The sequence below is a fragment of the Armigeres subalbatus genome, chromosome 2 (assembly GCF_024139115.2).
Source record: "Armigeres subalbatus isolate Guangzhou_Male chromosome 2, GZ_Asu_2, whole genome shotgun sequence".
In the NCBI taxonomy this organism is placed as follows: domain Eukaryota; kingdom Metazoa; phylum Arthropoda; class Insecta; order Diptera; family Culicidae; genus Armigeres; species Armigeres subalbatus.
Window position 1 is genome coordinate 1,998,066 of NC_085140.1, and position 20,091 is coordinate 2,018,156.

Sequence of the window (20,091 nt, forward strand, 5' to 3'; positions counted from 1 at the left end):
TGGATTAAAGTGAAACAAATGAACCTTAGCGTATTAAATGCAACCTCATCGTCGTTAATCCATGACAAGAATGCAAACCTACATAACCATTTACTTACCGGTCTGCCGTTCCAAGTTAAGGTCATATTTGATGATTCGTGGCGAGTTCCGCTCGTTGTAGTAGAATGACCCATTGAACACCACGTGAGCATTTCCCTGGCGTTGGATTGCAATAGAATGTGAGAAAAGCAGACAAGATAAGATAAGGGGACACAACACGGCATTCGTACATGACAAGCTGGCGAATGTTATTGTCATTGCTGTCGTATAATGCTGGTTTATGTGGCTTTGCGAAATCCTTAGGATTTTCATCTTCCTCCTGGCACGAGTTGCCACACTCTAGCACTTAGTCCCCGTAGCATGTCTCAGCAGCAAGTCTGCTCTACTCTCGAGGCTGATCGCATTGTTATTAGGATTAATGTTACGTATCGTGATCTCGTTCGTCGGTAGTAGAGTGTGTTGCCTATACGTGTCGAGGGATTGCAATTTATGTTAAAAATCTTAACAAAGAAGTGGAAACAATGATGTAATTTTTCGTTTACTGAAATTATCAGCAATCTAATCAATCGGAACTCAATACAAATAAAATTGAATGAGTCATGCGACTGAATTCACACTGTATTAAAGAATGATGAATATGTATAATTAATTAAACTGAAAACAATTATATCAATCAGACCCTGTCAACATGCGATTTAATTGATGCAAGAGTTATCTGGCATGTCTGCGTAGCGTGGAAAATAGCACCGCTATTTTTAGCTGGTACAAATTTCCCAATGCGACGAGATACCTACCCGGAATGGTTTGTCTAGCCGATATGTCTTGGTGGATACATTGTTACGATATGTTGTTTTGTTGGCAAATTCGTACAGGCGCATCGTGTCGTTTTCCCGCGTCGCCCATATCTTCTTCTCGACCGCATCGTTTCTCGGTGCACCATCCTTCAACCAAGCACCGTAGTTTTGTTCGGTGAATTTATGATACACGGGCTTTCCAACCGCATAAAGAACGCAATCTGTAAACAACGTTTATTTCGTTTACTATGGGTCTGAATCGAAGAAAAAGCTTAAGTTTCAATTGATAAAATATCATTTTAAATTGTTCACAGTTTATCGTCAACCCACCTGTTGTTCTGTTTGGTAAGCCCGGGTAGCTTACGTTTCCAGTTTGTTTGATCTCCAGGTTCCCGACCAAATCATATAGCGAAACAATAGCGTCCTTACATTTGATATCCCTTTTTAAATCACAGAATAACGATCGAATTAAAGCTGCGTTGCCTCATGATAAATTCAACACCTACCTTGGATCGGGGCATTCGGGACATGTTGTCGGTGGGCCACAAATATCCTCATATGATTCGACTTTAGGCGGCGGTCTGCCATATTCTTGTGTATCGCCCATTCCACCTGGTCGCGGCATCATATAGGGTGTATTTTCCAAGACGTGGAACTCTGCCTGGGTTATTGCCAGCTCATTCTTGGCGATGCAATGGTAAGCACCAATGTCCGTGGATTGAATGTTGGTGATGTTTAGCCGCATTATAGATTTATAGCTGTTGAGCAAAGCATTTTATTAGAGCCCCGAATACTTTGCATCAATTAGTTGAATCAAATTTCAGATCACATATTGCTCTGAGGCTTTAAAGAATAATTCATTATTTCCATCCAGCATAAAAAAGTTTCCATTCTATTATATCATGGCAGCAGTTCATGGTTGTGATTAAATTTCCTTTTTACCGCAACGGTAGTTCATTCAAGGTGATGGAATGAAAAAAAAGGGAATACCTGCTACGAAAGTATAAGAAAAAGTAAAACTCTCCCTTGACTTCACATAGCAGAGTACGAGGCGCCCACAACATGCTGTCGTTTCTGTGTCCTCCCTTTAGTGTTGTGCCTTCTGATTTAAAACAGATTCACAATTCTAATGAAAAGTGAAAAAGGCCAGGCAGCGAAAGCAGAAACCACATCCTAGGGCTATGTGTTACATACTCGACCAAACATGGTTTCGCACCGGAAGACAGTGGGTAACTGCGACCCAAAGTGGTTGAAATAAATTGATGAAAATATAAAATCTTGACAGCTAGAGATTTTGCATGCAAAATTGGAGTGGAGACGCATCATCCCTTTTATTCCAGTGTTTTGAACCAGGGGGTTTTTGTTGCTGATAATAAAATAAAAGTATATCAGGGAACTTTACCACTTTCTAATTCACTGTATCAAATCCTACAAGAAAGAATGGGTTAAAGAAAATGAATAAAAAATCCTCTAATTTCATTGAATAATTCTTTTGAATTTCCCTCGTAATTTTTTTTCAATTTTGAAGGGAAATTCTTTTAAATTTTTACGAGATATTTTTTTAGAACTCCGGGATATTCTATGAAACTTTTACGAGAAAGTGCTTTAAAATAAAAACATTTCTTTTTATAATAAAAACAGATCACCAGGAGGAAAATAATAAGAGATGTCCGAGGACATTAATAAGAAATTTCATAGGAACTTCAGAGCTCATGAGCATGAGAGCATGAGCATAATTGACCGCTCACGGTTGCTACTCCGCTATTGCCATACCAGCTGTAATTACGCAGAGAACCAACAGATAATATTTGAGACTAACATCACCTTAAATGTGTAAAAACTGGTAACCCAAAGTTAGGCCGGTCCGCCGGTCAGCCGCGTCCGAATGCAAGTCAATTAGGGCCAATGTCTATGTAGCGATTTTTTAAGCTGCGTGAACGCCGCTTTCACGCAAGGTACCCAACATCAAATGAAGTAAAGCACACCTATACGTGTGCACGACTACATTTGCTGCTGGGTATCAAGCGTGGACGCGACGTGAATGCAGCTTGAAAAAACGCTACGTGGGCATCGGCCCTTAAGGAATGGGTAGGTATGTTGACGTGATACTAGCTTTAATAGAACCCGACTAGAAGGTCATATCAAAATTGAATCAACCTATGTTATTATGTTATACTCAATTTTTATAACAAAATTTGTTAGAAACATGGTACAGGATGTTGTTAAAATATCTAAATTTCTATCAAAAATTACACTACTGGAAACAAAAAACTATCAAATTTTGTTACAATTTTATCATAAAAATAACATATTTTGTTAGAAATTTATAACAGAATCAGATACAAAATATATTATTTCTGTGCAGTTGCAAATTTCTACAGCTCGTGATAGGTCTCCAGATTGTGATCAACAATCAGAAATTTTTGTTTTTGTCTGAACAAGAATATTTTTCGAGAACATGAAATTAACAACATTATAAGGCAACCTTTGCAAATTATATTTGGGTTGTGATATCCATATTGCTGGAAGACTTTGCTACATCTATTTTAATTGCCTACTGTTGGGCAATTCGGTATTAAGCATTTTTTAAATCATATTATGATAAAATCCTGATACAACATTAGAAAGATAATGGCTACTGAACAACATTCTATCAAAATAAGTTATAAATATCACAATATGTTAATATTGTGTACAGTTTCAGTTATGCTCTCCTAGTCGGGAAGCCAACGAGTCATCTGCCCTTCCACGAGTAATCACTGGGATGTTGGATATATGGGGTAGGGAGGTAGTTATGTTCGTTTTGGTTAATAAACGGTATGTCAAGTATAAGTTTTTTATAAACTTTATTTTCGTGATTTTTTATTTTTGTAAGTATAAGTTCATCACGTAGATGCCGGGTACAATGTGTAGTATTATCGCATAAAGCAGAACAAAATATCGCGAGATAGCACACCTAATTTATTTGATTATCGACATACAGCACAGAACAAAATATCCCGGATCTTGATTCCGCGTCCAATAGGAAACATGAACAATCACAAACTAATTCAAGAATTTTCATAGAGACATAGGGAAAATTGAAAAGGAAGATTTTTTTTTTCGTGATAAATGATGAATACATTCCAAAGAAATTCATAATTTCCTTGGGGATTTTTGTGTGAAAATTTAAATGAATTCCACAAAGAAATTTTAAACATTTCTCGTGGAATAGATAAATCTATTCCGAGGTAATTTAGAAGGGTTTTCTGCAGAAATTCTTCAGAATTGCCATTGGCAAAACATACTTTTGCATATGGTCGGGGTTCAGCTAAATCGCACCAAGCGCCAACGAAAAATCATCCATTTTACTGCCCAAACTTTCGTTCAGCAGACTTAATTAATCGCAAATCATATCAGATATCCCTCAACCCCGTAACTGAGGATATCCTACTGCAAATGACCGCTTGAACTCATATGAAACAATTTCCGTTGTCCTTAAATAAATTAAAATTAAAAAATGTCCCTAAATAACACCTGATCATTTCATAAAACATTACCATAAATCCATAGAATAGTTCGGAAACCCCCATAAAGAATAACTTTGAGATCCATTACTACGCTAAAATTTAATAGGAACATAATAGGAAAATATGTTCCTTTAAACATGATCAAGGAAAACAATAGCAATCCTACTATTTTCCCATGAACGTATGACAAATTATCAATGAATCTTTGTAAAATGATCCATAAAAAGCTATATTTTGATCCATAAAAATTCAAATTTGAGTATTTTTTTACATGATTCTCAATTTTGGTGATATGATCCATAAATTTGGCCATATAATTTGAAAATTATTGTGGTTCACTTAATACTGGCCTTTTTTCCAAACGCTTTGGATCATATTACCAAAAATTATGGATCCAATGACCAAAATTATGGATCAAATGACTGAAATTATGGATCATTATCACGATAATAATTGTGCAAATATGATTTTTTGTGGATAAAAATATAGTTTTTTTATGGATCATTTTCCAAAGATTCATGGAATTATTTGTTATTCCATGGGAAAATAGCAGGAATGTTATTGTTTTTCTTGACCATGCTCAACGGAACATTTTTTCATTTTATTTGCTTAGTTTTAGCGTAGTTAGTGATGGATCCAGACCTGTGGTTGTGGGGGGTCACGATTAGTCGACGACTAACAAGTTTTTCCAGGATGATTTTCTTGTTCAAGACACTACATTTTTACAAAAATACTTTTCCAGTTATTTTCCTTGAAGAGAAGAAAAGAATAGAAGCTTAGAATATGCTGAGTCCTCCCTCGTGACGAGTGCTCAACCAACTATGAACGCTTCAGATTAGTCATATTGTACTCAAATTGATGCTGCGTCCGCCCGTGTGGCCTTAGACGAGTGCTCAATCTACTATAAACGCCTCAGATTAGTCATATTGTGACACTGCGTCCGCCTGTGTGGCCTCAGACTAGTGCTCAATCTACTGTGAAGGCTTCAGGTTAGTTATATTGAACTTAATTTGATACTGTGTCCGCCCTCATAGACCCAGGCGAGCGTTCAACCCATTTATCATACCTCAGATCAACATAGAGACTTTGAATATAGTATCGAAGATTCTGGTTTTTGAACCCTCCTCCCTCAACAAAAACAACCCTCCTTTTGACTTGAGTGGACCTTAAAATTATTCTTAATGGATACCCCTGAGCTTTTTTTTTTATAGATTTACGGTAGTGTTTTATTGAACAATCAGATGTTATTTACGGATCGTTTTTTATTTTTTTTATGGATCGTTGTTGCACATTTAACGGTATTTTTTTTTTTGAATATCCCCAGAAAGTTCTCCGCACTTTAGCGGATTTTTTTGAAGTCCTGCGGAAATTTTTTTGAAGTCCTGCGGAAAATCATTTTTTTACACTTTTGAATTTCCACCGAAAATTCTCCATAATTTCAAAGGAAGTCTTTTAAATTTCCACTAGAAGTTCCAAGTTTCCAGGAAGATTTAATTCGTATATCCTCGGGTAATCCTCACGACAGTCTTCTTAATTTTCTCTGGAAGTTTTTCCGAAATACAACGGGATGTTCTTCTGAAATACAACGGGATCCCACGGGATTCTTCAGAATTTCCATAAGAAACGCTTCTTTAATATCTCGGAAAGTTTTGTTAAAATTTTCTTGATGAATTATTCTAATTTTCATAAGAAAATTTTCAAACTTTTTTGGGGAAATATTCCGAATTTCCAAGGGAAATTCTTCCGAATTTACACGGGAAACTCTTTCATGTTCCCACCGGAAATGCTTCCGAATTTCCATGGGGAATTCCTCCGAATATTCCAACGAGTTACCATGGAAACTTCCTCCGAATGTCCATGGAGAAAATCTCCAAATTTTCAAGGGAAATTCTTTTGATTTTCCATTCAATTTATTTTCTTTCTCCACTGGAAATTCTTTCAAATTTCCAAGAGACATGTATCCCAATTTCCACGGGAAATAATTTCCAATTCCCACGGCAAATTCTTCCAATTTTTTTTTCACGGGGAGTTCTTCCAATTTTCCATGGTAAATTATCCAAAATACTTACGGGAAATTCATTTGAATATCCACGGAAATTCTGCTGAATTTCCACAAACAATTCTTCCGAATTTACACGGCAAATTATTTCGATTTTCCAGGAGAAATCCTCAGACTTTTTTGATTTTTCAGGTCATTTTTTTTCTAATTTTCATGGAAAATTCTTTCGAATGTTTAGATGAAGTCACGTCATGACATTTTGATTTTTTTACGCCGTTATATTGATTTCCAATTCGGATAGCCAATACCCGGAAATTAGTTTGATCAAACTCAACTTGAGTAGCGAACTCTTCCTTCGCCGTGTGGACGTGTCGGGATCTGACGTCCAACTGGCAACACTTCACACAACCCTACTTCATCGAGCGAAGTTGCTGATGAAGTATTGTGTAGATGCCAGACAATATTAAATACTCAGCCAAACTCGGTTGCATGCGTACAAACAATACATGGGAGAGAGTAAGTTCGGAGAATGAATTGCGAGAGTTTGGCTATGTACCTAGTGTTCCTGAGCAGCACACTGTTGTACTGAAGTTGGTTACTCATATATCTCCGAATTCGGTCACATTTGAGTTGCTGCTACCAAACCGTACTGCTCGGTTTGGGAATTTGGGTTCATCAGTACTAGGGTGGTCGGTATTGGCCATTTTTGTCAAATACCGGTATCTGGTATTTGGTGGAGTCAATACCGGTAAAACCAATATTTGTTAACAAATTTCAAATGTTAAAATCATTGTTTGTTGAGCTGGGCAAAGCGAAACATAAGTAAGCATAATATACTGAGCGATTCATCTGCCAATCCGCATTGGATTTTTTTGGCAATGTTGCCAACTATTGAGAATCCCCTCTCTGCTTCAACCGAAGTTAGACGAATGGTTCGTCGAGAATCAGTGTCAAGTATTAATCCTTATTCCCTTCAGAGGCATCTTCTTCGTACCGATCGTCAGTAATGGTCGTTGTCTCAGTTTCAACAACAATCGCATCAGGAATGATTAGACGCTTCAACATCTCGTCCGCTTGCTCAATCAATGTAGTTCTGCATGTCTTGAAGAAAATTGTTTCTAATCAATTGCTTTACGGCAGAATTATTCAAGAAAGCAAAAAGGTCGTGCAGAACTCACGGTAAAGATTTCCACAGCAGCTTGAATAGGTTTAAATTATTTCCCTAACCACCTAAACATCACTGAAGATCAACTCATAAATCCGTTTAAGCGTAGATAACATTCTATTCCAGCGTGCTTTGGGGTCAGCCACTAATTCAAATTCTTTTCCGAATTCAGAACGGACATATTTTTACAACAAATCGTTTTTCACAGGTGATCTCCGAAGAAGAACTATAAGAAAAATCACTCAGATAAAGCTTTAAAAAAACTACTGCGGCACGTAGCTTCTTCACAATTTCATATATTGCGGGAGAATTCTCGACGATGTCAAAAATGTTCATTGAAGAAAAAAGTCATTGGTAGTTTGACAGATGTCTAAAGAAGAACACGTATGATTAATGAAGATCAGATGACGATGATGATCGATTTTTGCTGTAGGTGAACGTCGTCATTGGTGCTTACTTGTGCAAAGGTTCATTCATACATTCATGCGCATTAAATTGTTGTATTTTTTGCACGATGAGTATTTTCTCCTTGTAACCGAATACTTCTCCCAATGCTGAATTTCCTATTTATATGGGACAGATATGCGATTACAGGCAGTTTAGCTGATATATGTAGGGGAAAACTATTCGATTTTTTTTTATACTTACAGAAACAAATTTAAATACCGAAAATACCGGTAGTTTCCGTCTCAAAAACCGGTATTTTTGGTATTATAAATTGGCCGGTAATACCGGTATTACCGGTTTCGGTACTACCGGTTAGACCACCCTTCAGTACATATTAAGCTGCGTTTTAAGACGACGTAGGTCCTTCGTAGCTTAGAAAGGGAAACTCCGTCTAAGGAAGTGGTTTTTTCTTGTTGGGTACATTTTCCACTGAAACCAGTTGGTTGATCTATTATATAAGGAAGTGGTTACTTCCAATACATTTTTTCAACTTAACCTTTCACATGTAGAACATATGCACAGAAAAAGTTTCAAACTAATTTTGTTCACTTTTCAAAAGGGTGTCAGGTACTTTAACCGAATGTCGTTTGGCCGAAAGGGTCGTTTGATCGAAAGCCGAAAGGCCAAATGGTTCAAATTTTCGAGAACTGAGTAATAACTGAGAAGTGTGTAGTGATAAGTGTGAAATGAGAAGTGAGAAGAGAGTAGTGGGATGTGAGAATTGGGAAGTGAGAAATGAAAAGTGAATAGTAAACAGTGAGAAGTGAAAAGTTAATAGTAAAAAGTGAGATGTGAAAAGTGTGAAGTGGGAAGTGTGAAGTGAGAAGCGGGAAGGAAGTAGTAAGAAGTGACAGATGAGAAATGAAAAGTGAAAATTGAACTGAGAACTTAGAATTGAGAACTGAGAACTGAGAATAAAGCATTGAGAACTTTGTTTATTCTTCATTCTCATCTCCCGCTTCGTATGTATTACTACTCGCTGTGTCACTTATCACGTCTCATTTCTAACTAAAAAAATTGTTTTCATGTCGGTAGGGGTCTAACCAATTTTTTTACGAGGATTACGATATTTATGTGGTTTATAAGCAACAAAAAAACACAAAAATTTGTGTTGCCAAAAACGAATGGTTGTTGCCAAATTCGAATGGGGTCTGTGCATAATTTACACTAGTAGATTTGTTATGGAAACCCTAACTTGACTCCAATAAACTCGAAATAAAAAAAAAATCATCTCTATTTTTTCGGGAAGGAGCGATTCTACTGAATATTTAAAAAAAATTATAGATCGTGTATCAAGTCCACATGGTAGAAATCGCTGAACAGTGCTCGTTTTGAATGTTTTCATGCAAGTTTTGATGTTTAGTTTTTATTGAGTTATGGCGAGTTATAGAAAGATCGTTTTGCTGCCGGTTCAAGTAAATAGCAAGAATTTCGACTAATGATTTTGTCTACGCCCATTGTGCCACCGGAAGGGGTAAATCACATGCCCTTTCCGGTAGCACGTGCTTCCAACGTAACATCAGCATCTATAGGCTTGGCCAAACTTGTTGGGAAAATACCTTTAGGCCCCACTGCAACGGAGGAGGAAGATTCCTTTTTGAAGTGAAAGGAATAACAATCCTTATCTGTAATGTACACGTAAGACTTGAAGGACTTTCAGCTGGCTGTTACGGAAGACAAAACTGGTCGGACTTCGGCGACGGGGAGGATTGTGAACTTTTACACTTTCCTTTTCATATGATGCAATGAGTTACTTGTTGGCAATTGCTTCTACACACGTGTTGCAAAGTCCGCCGTAGACCGTTGTTGGTGTGAAGGCTTATTTCTAAAGCGTTTGGTCGGAGGCAAAGTGTGGGTATTTCGTATGCAAATAAAATTCCCACAGGCTTAGTCTCGGTATCATAAGAGGATAGTAAACTTTACGAATCCGTATGACTGACAAACATGAACAGTGAAAGCAGTTCTGGGAAAGACGAAGCAATTGCCAGTGGTAAATCCGAATAAGCTAGGGTCGAGATGTATATCCCGGATTATGTGAGGGAAGATTCAATGTTTGGAAAATAAAAATTTAATCTTATAGAAGTAACAATTCAATATCATGTTATATTTATGCTAGAAAGAAACAGATAGAAAGCCGTGTAAAAAGAATGTCGTGAAATATCAATTTAGAAAAATACGTGAGTACTTGTAATCTACTTTTCGTAGAAAAAGGTATCTAGGCATCTTTAATCCATGTATTGAGAGGACCGGAAAGCGATGTCCAACAAGACAATGACGCTGTAATAGAGGTACAAAAAAGGAACTATATGTACGAAGCTCGCTATGTTGGTCGCATTTTACCGGGGGATTAAATGTCGATTGGGACTCGCAACAAAGTTTTCCGGAAAATGTACGACAAAAAGTGAACGAGCAGACAAAGAGGGCGAAACTTGCTCGCCACAAAAATTCAATGTTTCATACGGAGAGAAGTGAAAAATGAATCATGCTGCTGGCTGGTGGAAAATTTTCTGTCGCCTGTTGTATGTAGCGCGGTTGTGCGGCGAACAATAGCAGGAACAAAATTTAAGCGATTTTTTATGAATGTTCACTTCTTGCCTAAGCCTTACCCGTCATTGTGTGTTTCCATCTGGAATTTGTCTCCAGGTTCTAGCAGGCGACCGCCCGGTTCACGCTCCCAGTACTTTAATGCTTCCGGGAAGGCTTCCACCTGAAAGTTCAAAGAATGTAGGATGAAATATAGCAAGTGGTGCAGATTGCACTATGGTTGCAGAGAAGTTCATTTATGTTTAGAAATGTAATATGTCGCTGCAGATGATTGGTTGACCCAATCTATTTGATGATGCCTCCCTATATGAAACAGGGATCAAACAAGATTCCCTATTGACTATTTAAAACCTTAATTTGGTGTAGCTTAAAAATATCATTGTTCTCGCTTAACTTTTCAAAAGGACCTAAGTAACATTTTTTTCACGAATTAATTTGAGTACTGCAATCAAAAGCTTTCATGTTGTTCTGTTGATTGCGCTATTCAAATTAATTCATGAAAAAAATGTTAAGGTCCTTTTGAAAAGTTAAGCGAGATTTGTTTTGTGCATCTGCCGAAAAAACACATGTCGATTCGAGTCCAACGAAGAAAATCATTGACCATGATATTTTGTTACAGTTTTGAGATGATGATTAAAAAATAATGTAAATATATCCAATTTCCCAAAAAAAGCATTCGTTTTTTTTTTTTGCTGTAGAATCTTTAGATCTAAAAGCCATATTACACATATCTTGACAGATATGAGTGCGATAAATCGAAAACACGAGCAGCGTTGCCGGAAGAAGGTGAGCTCGATGGGACTGCTGGAGTACGATGTAGCGGAGAACAGCGCCAGTCTCGACTCTGATTTCGTTCGATTTCATGCTTTCAAGCGTTTGTTGGGTCGGTCAATAGTTGATCATTATCGTTTTTCACAGCAGCACTCTTCTTCACCCCGCTCAAGTGCAGTGAGATATCGTAGAGGAGGCGAATGTCCCCGGTTGCTGGCTCTCTTCCCGTCGTCGGCGGGAGAGTCCACCCACGCTTGCTTGTCCCGTCGATATGAGCGTTTCACTTTCTTCTCCAGAACCGAGTATCGTTGATGGATGAAAACTTTGGCTCCTCTAGTTTTTGATCGCTCTATCACGGCTTTGGCTTCTCTTCGCTCCTCTATCTTCCTCCAGTTCTGGGTGCACAGTTCGAGCAGATTATTCTCACTGGTGGCGATGAAGGCATTCTTGATGGTGGTGCATTGGTCTTTCACGCTACCACCTTCTGGAATATCTGCAGCATCTGTCTCCAGTTCTTCAACGAATGACCGGGGCATCTTCCAGTCGGCGTATGTTGAACCGTCGTCCAACTCTCTCTCGTACATCAAGAATGCTCCGTTTCCATTTTCGGCAGACGCAGATGTGGTAGATTTGATTTTCTGTAAAGCCGTCATGGGAGGTCTAAGTGACCTTGTAAACCGGTCGATGACGGAAGAGCGATCTCCAGATCACCAGATCATTATTACCACAGAATTCGGCGAACAGTTCTCCGTTTTTGCTCATCATTTTTCCGAGACCATGGCGTCCTATGATGCACTCAAGGTTTGAGTTGGCGGATACGATATTCGCATTGAAGTCCCCCATACGGATCTTGATATCACTCTTTGGAATTCTATCTAAGACGGCGTAGTTGAGTTGGCTGCAGAAGTTCTCCAGGACTTGTTTGCAGTTTTCGTTTCCGTTTCATTCACGCTCTCAAATTTCTGTTGATTACGATATCCACAAAACTCGTCTCTGTCAGAACAACACATGGATGAGAAAGATTTACACAGCTACAAAAAGGGCTCTTGCGAATCTTGTGATTTCATCGGATCTCAACATTTATAACAATAATGCAATCTGTATCTGTATGTACAAAAATCCGTGCATACGTTTACGTTTACGAGCATTTTTAGTGGTTGCGTAACGCTCGATCAGCAATGTGTTGTTCTAGGGGAGGCCCGTTTTGTGTGAATGGAAAACAAAATTGTGTTAATCATTTTAGCGTATACATTTTTGATCCGTGCTGCTATGTCAAACTTAATTCCGCTGACCGGTTTTCGACCTTCTCCACTGATTGCCCGGCTACTGTAAAGTTAAGGTGAGATTGTTCGTGTGGACATCCAACGATTTGATCTTGGTGACGTTGATGGTGAGATCTACTGTAGAAGAACGTTCAGCCAGGTTGTTGAGCTTTCTCTACATATCAGAGTGCCGTTGTGCTAGTAGGACAACATTATCTGCCAAAACGGCTGGATTTCATGCTTTGGATGTATCCTTCTCCTACCTTCTGCTCTGAGGTCAACACAGCTCATCTGCTGCATCTTTGGCGTATCATACCGAAATGCTGAAGGTGTAGTTCGAAGTGCTCAGACCAACGTTTTAGCTGTTCAGTTGAATGGATGAGCAACTGACCTATCACGTCTTTCACCGGCATCCTCGGTTTCATCCTTGGCTCACTGATGTGAAATATATGGCACATGCATAAATGACCCCGGTAACCAGGGTTTTCTAGATTTAAAATTGTGCAAAATCACACATACATGCTTGATACCTTCACTAAATATGTGTAGCATGGCATCAACTAAATTAGTTTTCCTTTGAACAATGCCATCTCCGCGGGCTTGATTATTGGCCTGGGTAAGAAAGGTAAGAATGTCTTGATAAAGCCTATGGAGAGTGGCCAAAGCATGACGTGAAAATTGTTATCGGAGACGCGAACTCTCAGTTCGGTAGAGAGAACTTTTTCCGTCATATAATCGGTAGCGAGAGCCTTCACTCCGCTACCAATGACAATGTAAATTTCGCTGCTGCCAGAGGGATGGCCATCAATAGCACCTACTTTGCACGAAAGAACATCCGAAAGCACACCTGGAGACACCCAAATGGTGAAACTTGCAACCAGATAGACCATGTTCTGGTGGAGGGTCGTCATTTCTCGGATGTTATCGATGTGCGGACATTCAGAGGTCCGAACATTGACACTGATCACTACCTCGTTGTCAGTAAAATTCGATCAAGGTTGTCAACTGTATCGAACGAAAGATCATCCAGCGATTGTCGGCGGAAGGAGTATCGGCTGAGTACCACCAGAAGCTCGACGAACGGATAAGTGCAATCAACGTTAGCGACAACATCAACGATCTATAGGAGTCGATCCATGGAGCGGTGAGCACAACAGCACGGTGAGTGGTAGGCACTGTACAGAGGCGACGGGTTGGTTCGATGTGGAGTGTCAGAGAGTGACAGACGAGAAGAACGTTGCCAGATGCCGGATGTTGGTGTCGGGTACCCGATCGAATAGAGATCGGTACAAAAAAGCAAGAGCAGCCGAAAAACGAACCCACCGCAGGAAGAAAAAAGAGTACGAAGAACAAGTTATTAGTGAGGCGCAGGAAAAAATAGATTGTTGTCAATGTTTTTGAAATTGTGTGTTCTCGAAGTTATGTACCAGAAAAATCCGTACCAGACAGTTAATGTTAGACTAAACAATAGACTAGGAACAAATACCGTATTTTTCCCCTGATGAAGACACCATCCCCGTGTCGAAACGTCGGATAAATAAACATCTTGTTTCAATAATTCAAGACTGCGTAGCCGTCCTTAAAATCGAAAGGAAAAAATAGAGCAGAACGACATGCGGAGGTTTTATGAGTCTGACAATGGCGTGCGGAGAAAGACATCGCCATCTCCCGTCATGTGCAACAACCAACAAGGGAATTTGCTGACAGATAAAACCGAAGTGGTTGCCAGGTGGAAGCAACACTTCGAGACTTTGTTGAATAGTGGAAGTGACGGTGCATCGGTGAACAGAATAAATATTAGCTACGATGGACAAGCTATGGAGTCACCTACACCCAACCGGCGGTTGTTAGATTTTCTAACAATTCTGTATAGGAATCTACCAACACCTGTATATGAATTGGGCATATGCGAAATTGTTAGATTCTTATACAAAAAATGTAAGAAAAGCTTATAATATTGTTAGATTCTTATACAATATTTGTATAAGAACCTAGCAATTTCGTATATGCCCAATTCTTATACAGGTTTTGGTAGATTCTTATACAGAATTGTTAGAAAATCTTACAATCGCCGGTTGGGTGTACACTAGATGAGGTTAAAAAAGCTGTTAAAGAGCTGAAAAACAATAAGGCTGCGGGGAAGGACTAGCTCCCGGCTGAACTTCTCAAATATGGCAGTGAGCAGCTTTATGAAGTTCTGCACCATATTATGTCGAAAATATGGGAAGACGAGGAAATGCCTGCTAGCTGGTTGGACGGCCTCAATTGCCCTCTCTTTAAGAAAGGGCGCAGACTGGAGTGCGCCAATTACCGAGGAATAACCCTCCTTAATTCGGCGTACAAAATTATGTCCCGTATTCTGTTCAACAGATTGAGACCGCTTGAAAAGTCCTCCACCGGCGAATACCAAGCAGGTTTTCGTGAGGGCCGATCAACGACGGATCAAATGTTTACCCTGAGACAAATCCTTGATAAATTCCGGGAGTACAACTTGCAGACACATCATCTGTTTATTGATTTCAAGGCGGCGTACGATTCAGTGAAACGGAATGAATTATGGCTAACTATGCCTGAACATGGTTTTCCGGCGAAACTGATACGGCTGATTCGTATAACGTTGGACGGATCGAAATCAAGTGTAAGCTTACACAACCATAGGGTTGCGGATGAAATATCGACGTCATTTGTTACCTTGGATTAAAGCAGGGTGATGCAATCTTGAATCTACTTTTCAATATAGCGCTCGAGGGAGCGATTAGGAGAGCTGGTGTGCAAAGAAGCGGTACCATTATCACAAGATTGCAGATGCTCCTGGGATTTGTGGACGATATCGATATTATCGGGATTGATCGCCGTGCCGTGGAAGAGGCTTTTGTGCCTTTTAAGAGGGAGACAGCGAGGATTGGACTCACGATCAATACCAGCAAAACGAAGTACATGGTCGCTGGCAATCAACGTGGGCTCATTAGTGGTGGTGGTAGCGAAATGGTGCTGGATGGTGAACAATTTGAAGTGGTAGAAGAATTTGTGTATCTTGAAACATTAGTGTCGTGCGAGGTGAAAAGGCGTATTGCAGCTGCAAATATGGCTTATTACGGACTTCGTAACCAGCTTAAGTCCCGTAGTCTGCAAACGAAAACAAAACTCGCGCTGTATACTACTCTGATTCTTCCAGTGGCTTTATACGGCCATGACGGTGTTGAACTTAAATCTGTAGTTTAAAAAAACACCTTAATAAAGAAAAAAAAAGAATATACGGCCATGAAACATGGACGTTAAAGGAGGCTGATCGGAGAGCTCTCGGAGTGTTTGAGCGTAAGGTGCTGCGGACAATACTCGGCGGTAAACAGGAGAACGGTATCTGGCGGCGTCGCATGAAACACGAGTTGTACCAGGTTTATAAAGGGCTGGATATGATTAAGCTTATTCAACACGGCAGACTACGGTGGGCTGGTCACGTTGTTCGTATACCGGAAGAACGTCAAGATAATATTTAGTAGAGAACCCGGAAGAGGCCGCAGGCTTCGGGGAAGGCCGCATACACAATGGCTTTTTGCAGTTGAAGAGGACCTGAGGGCGCTCAATGTTCAGGGCGACTGGAAGCGACTGGCCCAGGATCGAGTCCAGTGGAGAAGCATACTCCATTCGGCGTAGGTTCATCGAAGAGCTGTAGCCCATCAAGTATCAAGTGAGTAAGAAAGTTTTCCGGTGGGAAACATTAACGATATCGTGGGCATAGTGTTCAATATACTTTCCACACAAGATACATATTCATGCAGTAGCAGGCATAAAAAAGCTATCAATTACTAACTGTGGAAATGCTAAAAAAGTACCGAGGTGTAAGGCAGGCCAAGTTCCAGATGGAATGTAGAGCCATTGAAGAAAAAGATTTTTTAATGTTATTTCTTGCAATTAATGAAGGAACAGTTTGTTTATGTTACTAATGTTGGTTTCCATCATTTGATTGATATATAAAACATAAAAGATAAATTACCAACAATAAACATCGAATGAATAAAACAATCAAATAAAAATCAATTCTTTTCATATATACTCCATGATATTATCGTTTTTTGTACATCTATTATTTCAATTTCCATTCCGCCTTCCGGTGGTTGACAAAACATCCGTTGTTAGCTGTTGCTCTTGCTAGCAACTCAGGAAAATTGTTCACAACGTCTTTCCCCAGGGGACTCGGTTTCACTTGCCATGAGGAAAGAAATATAGGAAGATGCCTGGAGAGTGGTATCCAGGCACTTGCCGTGAGCGTCACACCTGAACGGACTTTACTGACAAAAGTGTCAAACGATGTACAAATTTAAATTTATGACTGCCACCGCGCACTAACGAGAAAAATTGCCATCAGCTCGGCTTGGGAAATGATGAATCGAAAGAACTTTGGCATGGGCCAACTACTAAGCATTTTCCAAATTTATTCCACACCGAAACAAAACATACAAAAGGGTTCCTTCAGTAGATCCGAGGCAACAATGCGGGCGGAAGTATGGGATAACTTAAATTGAACTTGAGTGGAGATGGGTAGCAATGCTCCTTTTCGTCGCTTGCCAACCACTAGATTTATAGGGTTGGATGTCGATGGAACGAGGCGATCTAGTGAAACTTTCTGGGTTTTGAATCAGCTACAGTGCCAGGTAATACCAATGTTGCGATATCATGTAATTGAATCTGAACTAGAAATGTGATGAAATTGAATCATATCTTTCTTAAACAATCTCGATAAGTTTTACTTGTAGGGAAGGCACCGTTGCGTTGTGGTTGTAAACTAATTCATTGGTGAGAAAGTTTAAAATTATTATGCACCCTATATGTGTGGAACGAGTGAAAGATAAATTCTAAAAGTCCTAATGATATAATAAAAAACATATAGCCTTTACGTATACTTTGTATACGAGAAAGGCAATATGCTGCAATTCATAACTTACCTCACATTCCAATGTGGCCGTTGATCCCAAGGCAGCGTAGATCATCTGATTGCGAACTCTAATCAACGGAGGGACTGTCAAAGAAATTGAGAAATCAATTTGTTAGAACGTTAAAAAATGAATTACCATTCGAATTGCATTGGATGGAATGCTGGTGAATGAACAGTTCTGTTCCCACTCTTCTCATTTAGGACGGGAGTCCGTGTGAATAAAGCATCATTTTGTGCACATGGTTTGTGGTGTTAATCGTTTCCTGAGGTGGGTACCTACTTCCTTGCCTCGTGCAAAAACGTTTGAAAACTGCAGAGCGCACAGTGAAATGGGAAAAAAGTTCATTCTTTGCACTGCACGAAACTGATATGAGTTGGTGATACGGACGGCTAGGAAGCAGTACAATTTTTGGGGAAAAAGCACGCGTTGTATTGAAAAAGTTATTCTGCAGAGATGGTTTTCTAACAGAGCATTGTAGTTGTTTGTGTTGTGCGAAAATGAAAAATTGCTCTCATGAGGTTAGCACGTGGAAAGTGTATAAATCGCAGCTAGCTCAAGAGATGCACTTGAATAAATTTAAATTCTTCGGAAACGATAATCTTGGATATTTTTTACCTCCAGTAAGGATTGTAGCCTAAACTTTTCTTGTTTTTTTTATTTCTCTTTTAATTTTTTTTTCGACGCCTATTAGGCTAATTTTATGTTCAATTCATTTTGTGTTTTTAGCTTGAGCCCAGATCTTCATCAACTTCAATTCGTTCAACTGATGTGATTGATAGAAGTTTTGTTTAAAAATAGATAGAATTGAATTTGTTATTTAAAATCATTGTGATTCATACCGGATCCTATTGTATATTATACATTTATATTTTACATTGGAAGGAAAATGATCTTTGACGGAGTCTTAGCGTGAAATTCATCATTGTGGTTTCAGGTTCCGAGAGGCAATAGAAATCGGATCTCATGCCTAACAATAAACAACCCGTTTGAATGCAACGAGGGAACAAATATTATTTCAGCAAATTTCATTGTTTGTTGCGCTGATACACTCAGTAGAAAGTTTCTTGATTGTAAATACTGTGGTTACACAAAATGACCAAAATAAAAGCATTCCATTTAAATATAAAAAAAAATCATAAAATACGAGAAAGGCAAAAACATATCAAATGATGTTATTGGAATGAAAATAAAATGTCAAAAAATTTGATGAAAATGTCCATAACATATAATAATTTTTCATTAATGGAAAATAAGCAATTAGCAATTTTTTATAACAAAATCGTACAATTTCCATTTGTTTCCATTCCTTTAAATAAATTTAAGCTATCAATTGGAAACTGCCAAAATTTCCATAAAATAATTATCACCGGTCATAAGACGAGTAATTACTACATATTCCAAGTAGTGGAGCTTAATTGTAACTTTACACACTTGAATTTCGGCCTCAATAGTAAGGCTCTCTTTAGTGTCTCACACGTGATTCGACTTAGTCGAGACAGCACCGATATATACACACTTAATATTTTGTACCGGGATCTCAGCAAAATGGTCAACTTTTACCGAGATTCGCACAGCCGTGCCCCAGCAAACATGTTTTTTGCCGAGATTTCTGTCAAACTTGCTGAAAATCAGCAAATAATTTGCTGAAAATCAGCTAACAAACATCATTTTTGCCGGAATATCAGTTTTTTATTTTGCTGGCGCACGGCTGTGCGAATTTTTGCCGAGCTGCAGAAATAAAAACTAAGTGTGTATGTATAAAAATAGTACTAACTCGTTTTAGACATGTGACTTCTACTATAAAAGCATCCTTAATAGATGTAAAATTTGCTAGACTTAATTTCTCTTTCGTATGTTTCTAGAAACTTTCACAATATTTTTTTAAAAATTTTATTATTTTGTTCATGATAATTTTCATGCCAAGTTTTCTAAACTCAGAAATTATAATATTCTTTGTTTTTATTTGTTCTTTGGGTTTTTATTAGTTTTTTGATGAGAATTTTTATTAATTGTTGTAAGTTTTGAGATAATCATTGCAATACATACTAGCTTTAAAAATTTCAAACCTATTGTTGAAATTCAACATATTTAATGAAATGCGTCAATGGAAATTGTGTTTCTAGTATAGATTCCTTTTGTTGATATTGTAATACACTTTACACAATCTTCGATTTTTTAAAATTATTTTTGAAGCGTTTATTCTTCAAAAATAATCAAAAATAATTAATCGTTTATTCTTTGCAACACAAAATAAGTGAGTGCAGAGAACAACCAAAGATGAAAAATCATTAATTTACTATGAACGATCAAGAGCATTTTTAATTCCTAAAAAGCCGCACCAAACGGCTTTTCGGCTGTCCTGTGATGCGTTGCTCATAAAAGCAACGCGGAAAAAAATTCATGTCTTTACTGAGTTCAGGAATGATTGATACAATTTGCAAAAAATAAAGCTGCGACATGTAAATGTGTTTAATGCACAATGGGTGATTTTTCATTGGCGCTTGGTGCGGATTAGCAAACCCCGCGACCATTTGTAGTTCACGACCGCAGACATCGACTGGTGACTGCGGTTAGTTGAATGATTAGGAAAATTCTGTGAGTCAAAAACATTTATGCTTCCCAGCATG

At 38.6% G+C, this 20,091-nt stretch overlaps 1 protein-coding gene across 1 annotated transcript in view; it reads right to left on the reverse strand.

The window, feature by feature from the left end:
- LOC134217434 (uncharacterized) overlaps window positions 1-20,091 on the reverse strand; it is a 141,702-nt gene that overhangs the window by 12,784 nt on the left and 108,827 nt on the right. Inside the window, exons 9-14 of the mRNA XM_062696199.1 lie at window positions 17,474-17,547; window positions 10,560-10,660; window positions 1,340-1,591; window positions 1,164-1,273; window positions 834-1,054; window positions 99-195 (exon numbers count right to left, since the gene is read on the reverse strand). Coding sequence (XP_062552183.1) covers window positions 99-195; window positions 834-1,054; window positions 1,164-1,273; window positions 1,340-1,591; window positions 10,560-10,660; window positions 17,474-17,547 — 855 coding nt within the window. The remainder of the gene's footprint in view (window positions 1-98; window positions 196-833; window positions 1,055-1,163; window positions 1,274-1,339; window positions 1,592-10,559; window positions 10,661-17,473; window positions 17,548-20,091) is intronic.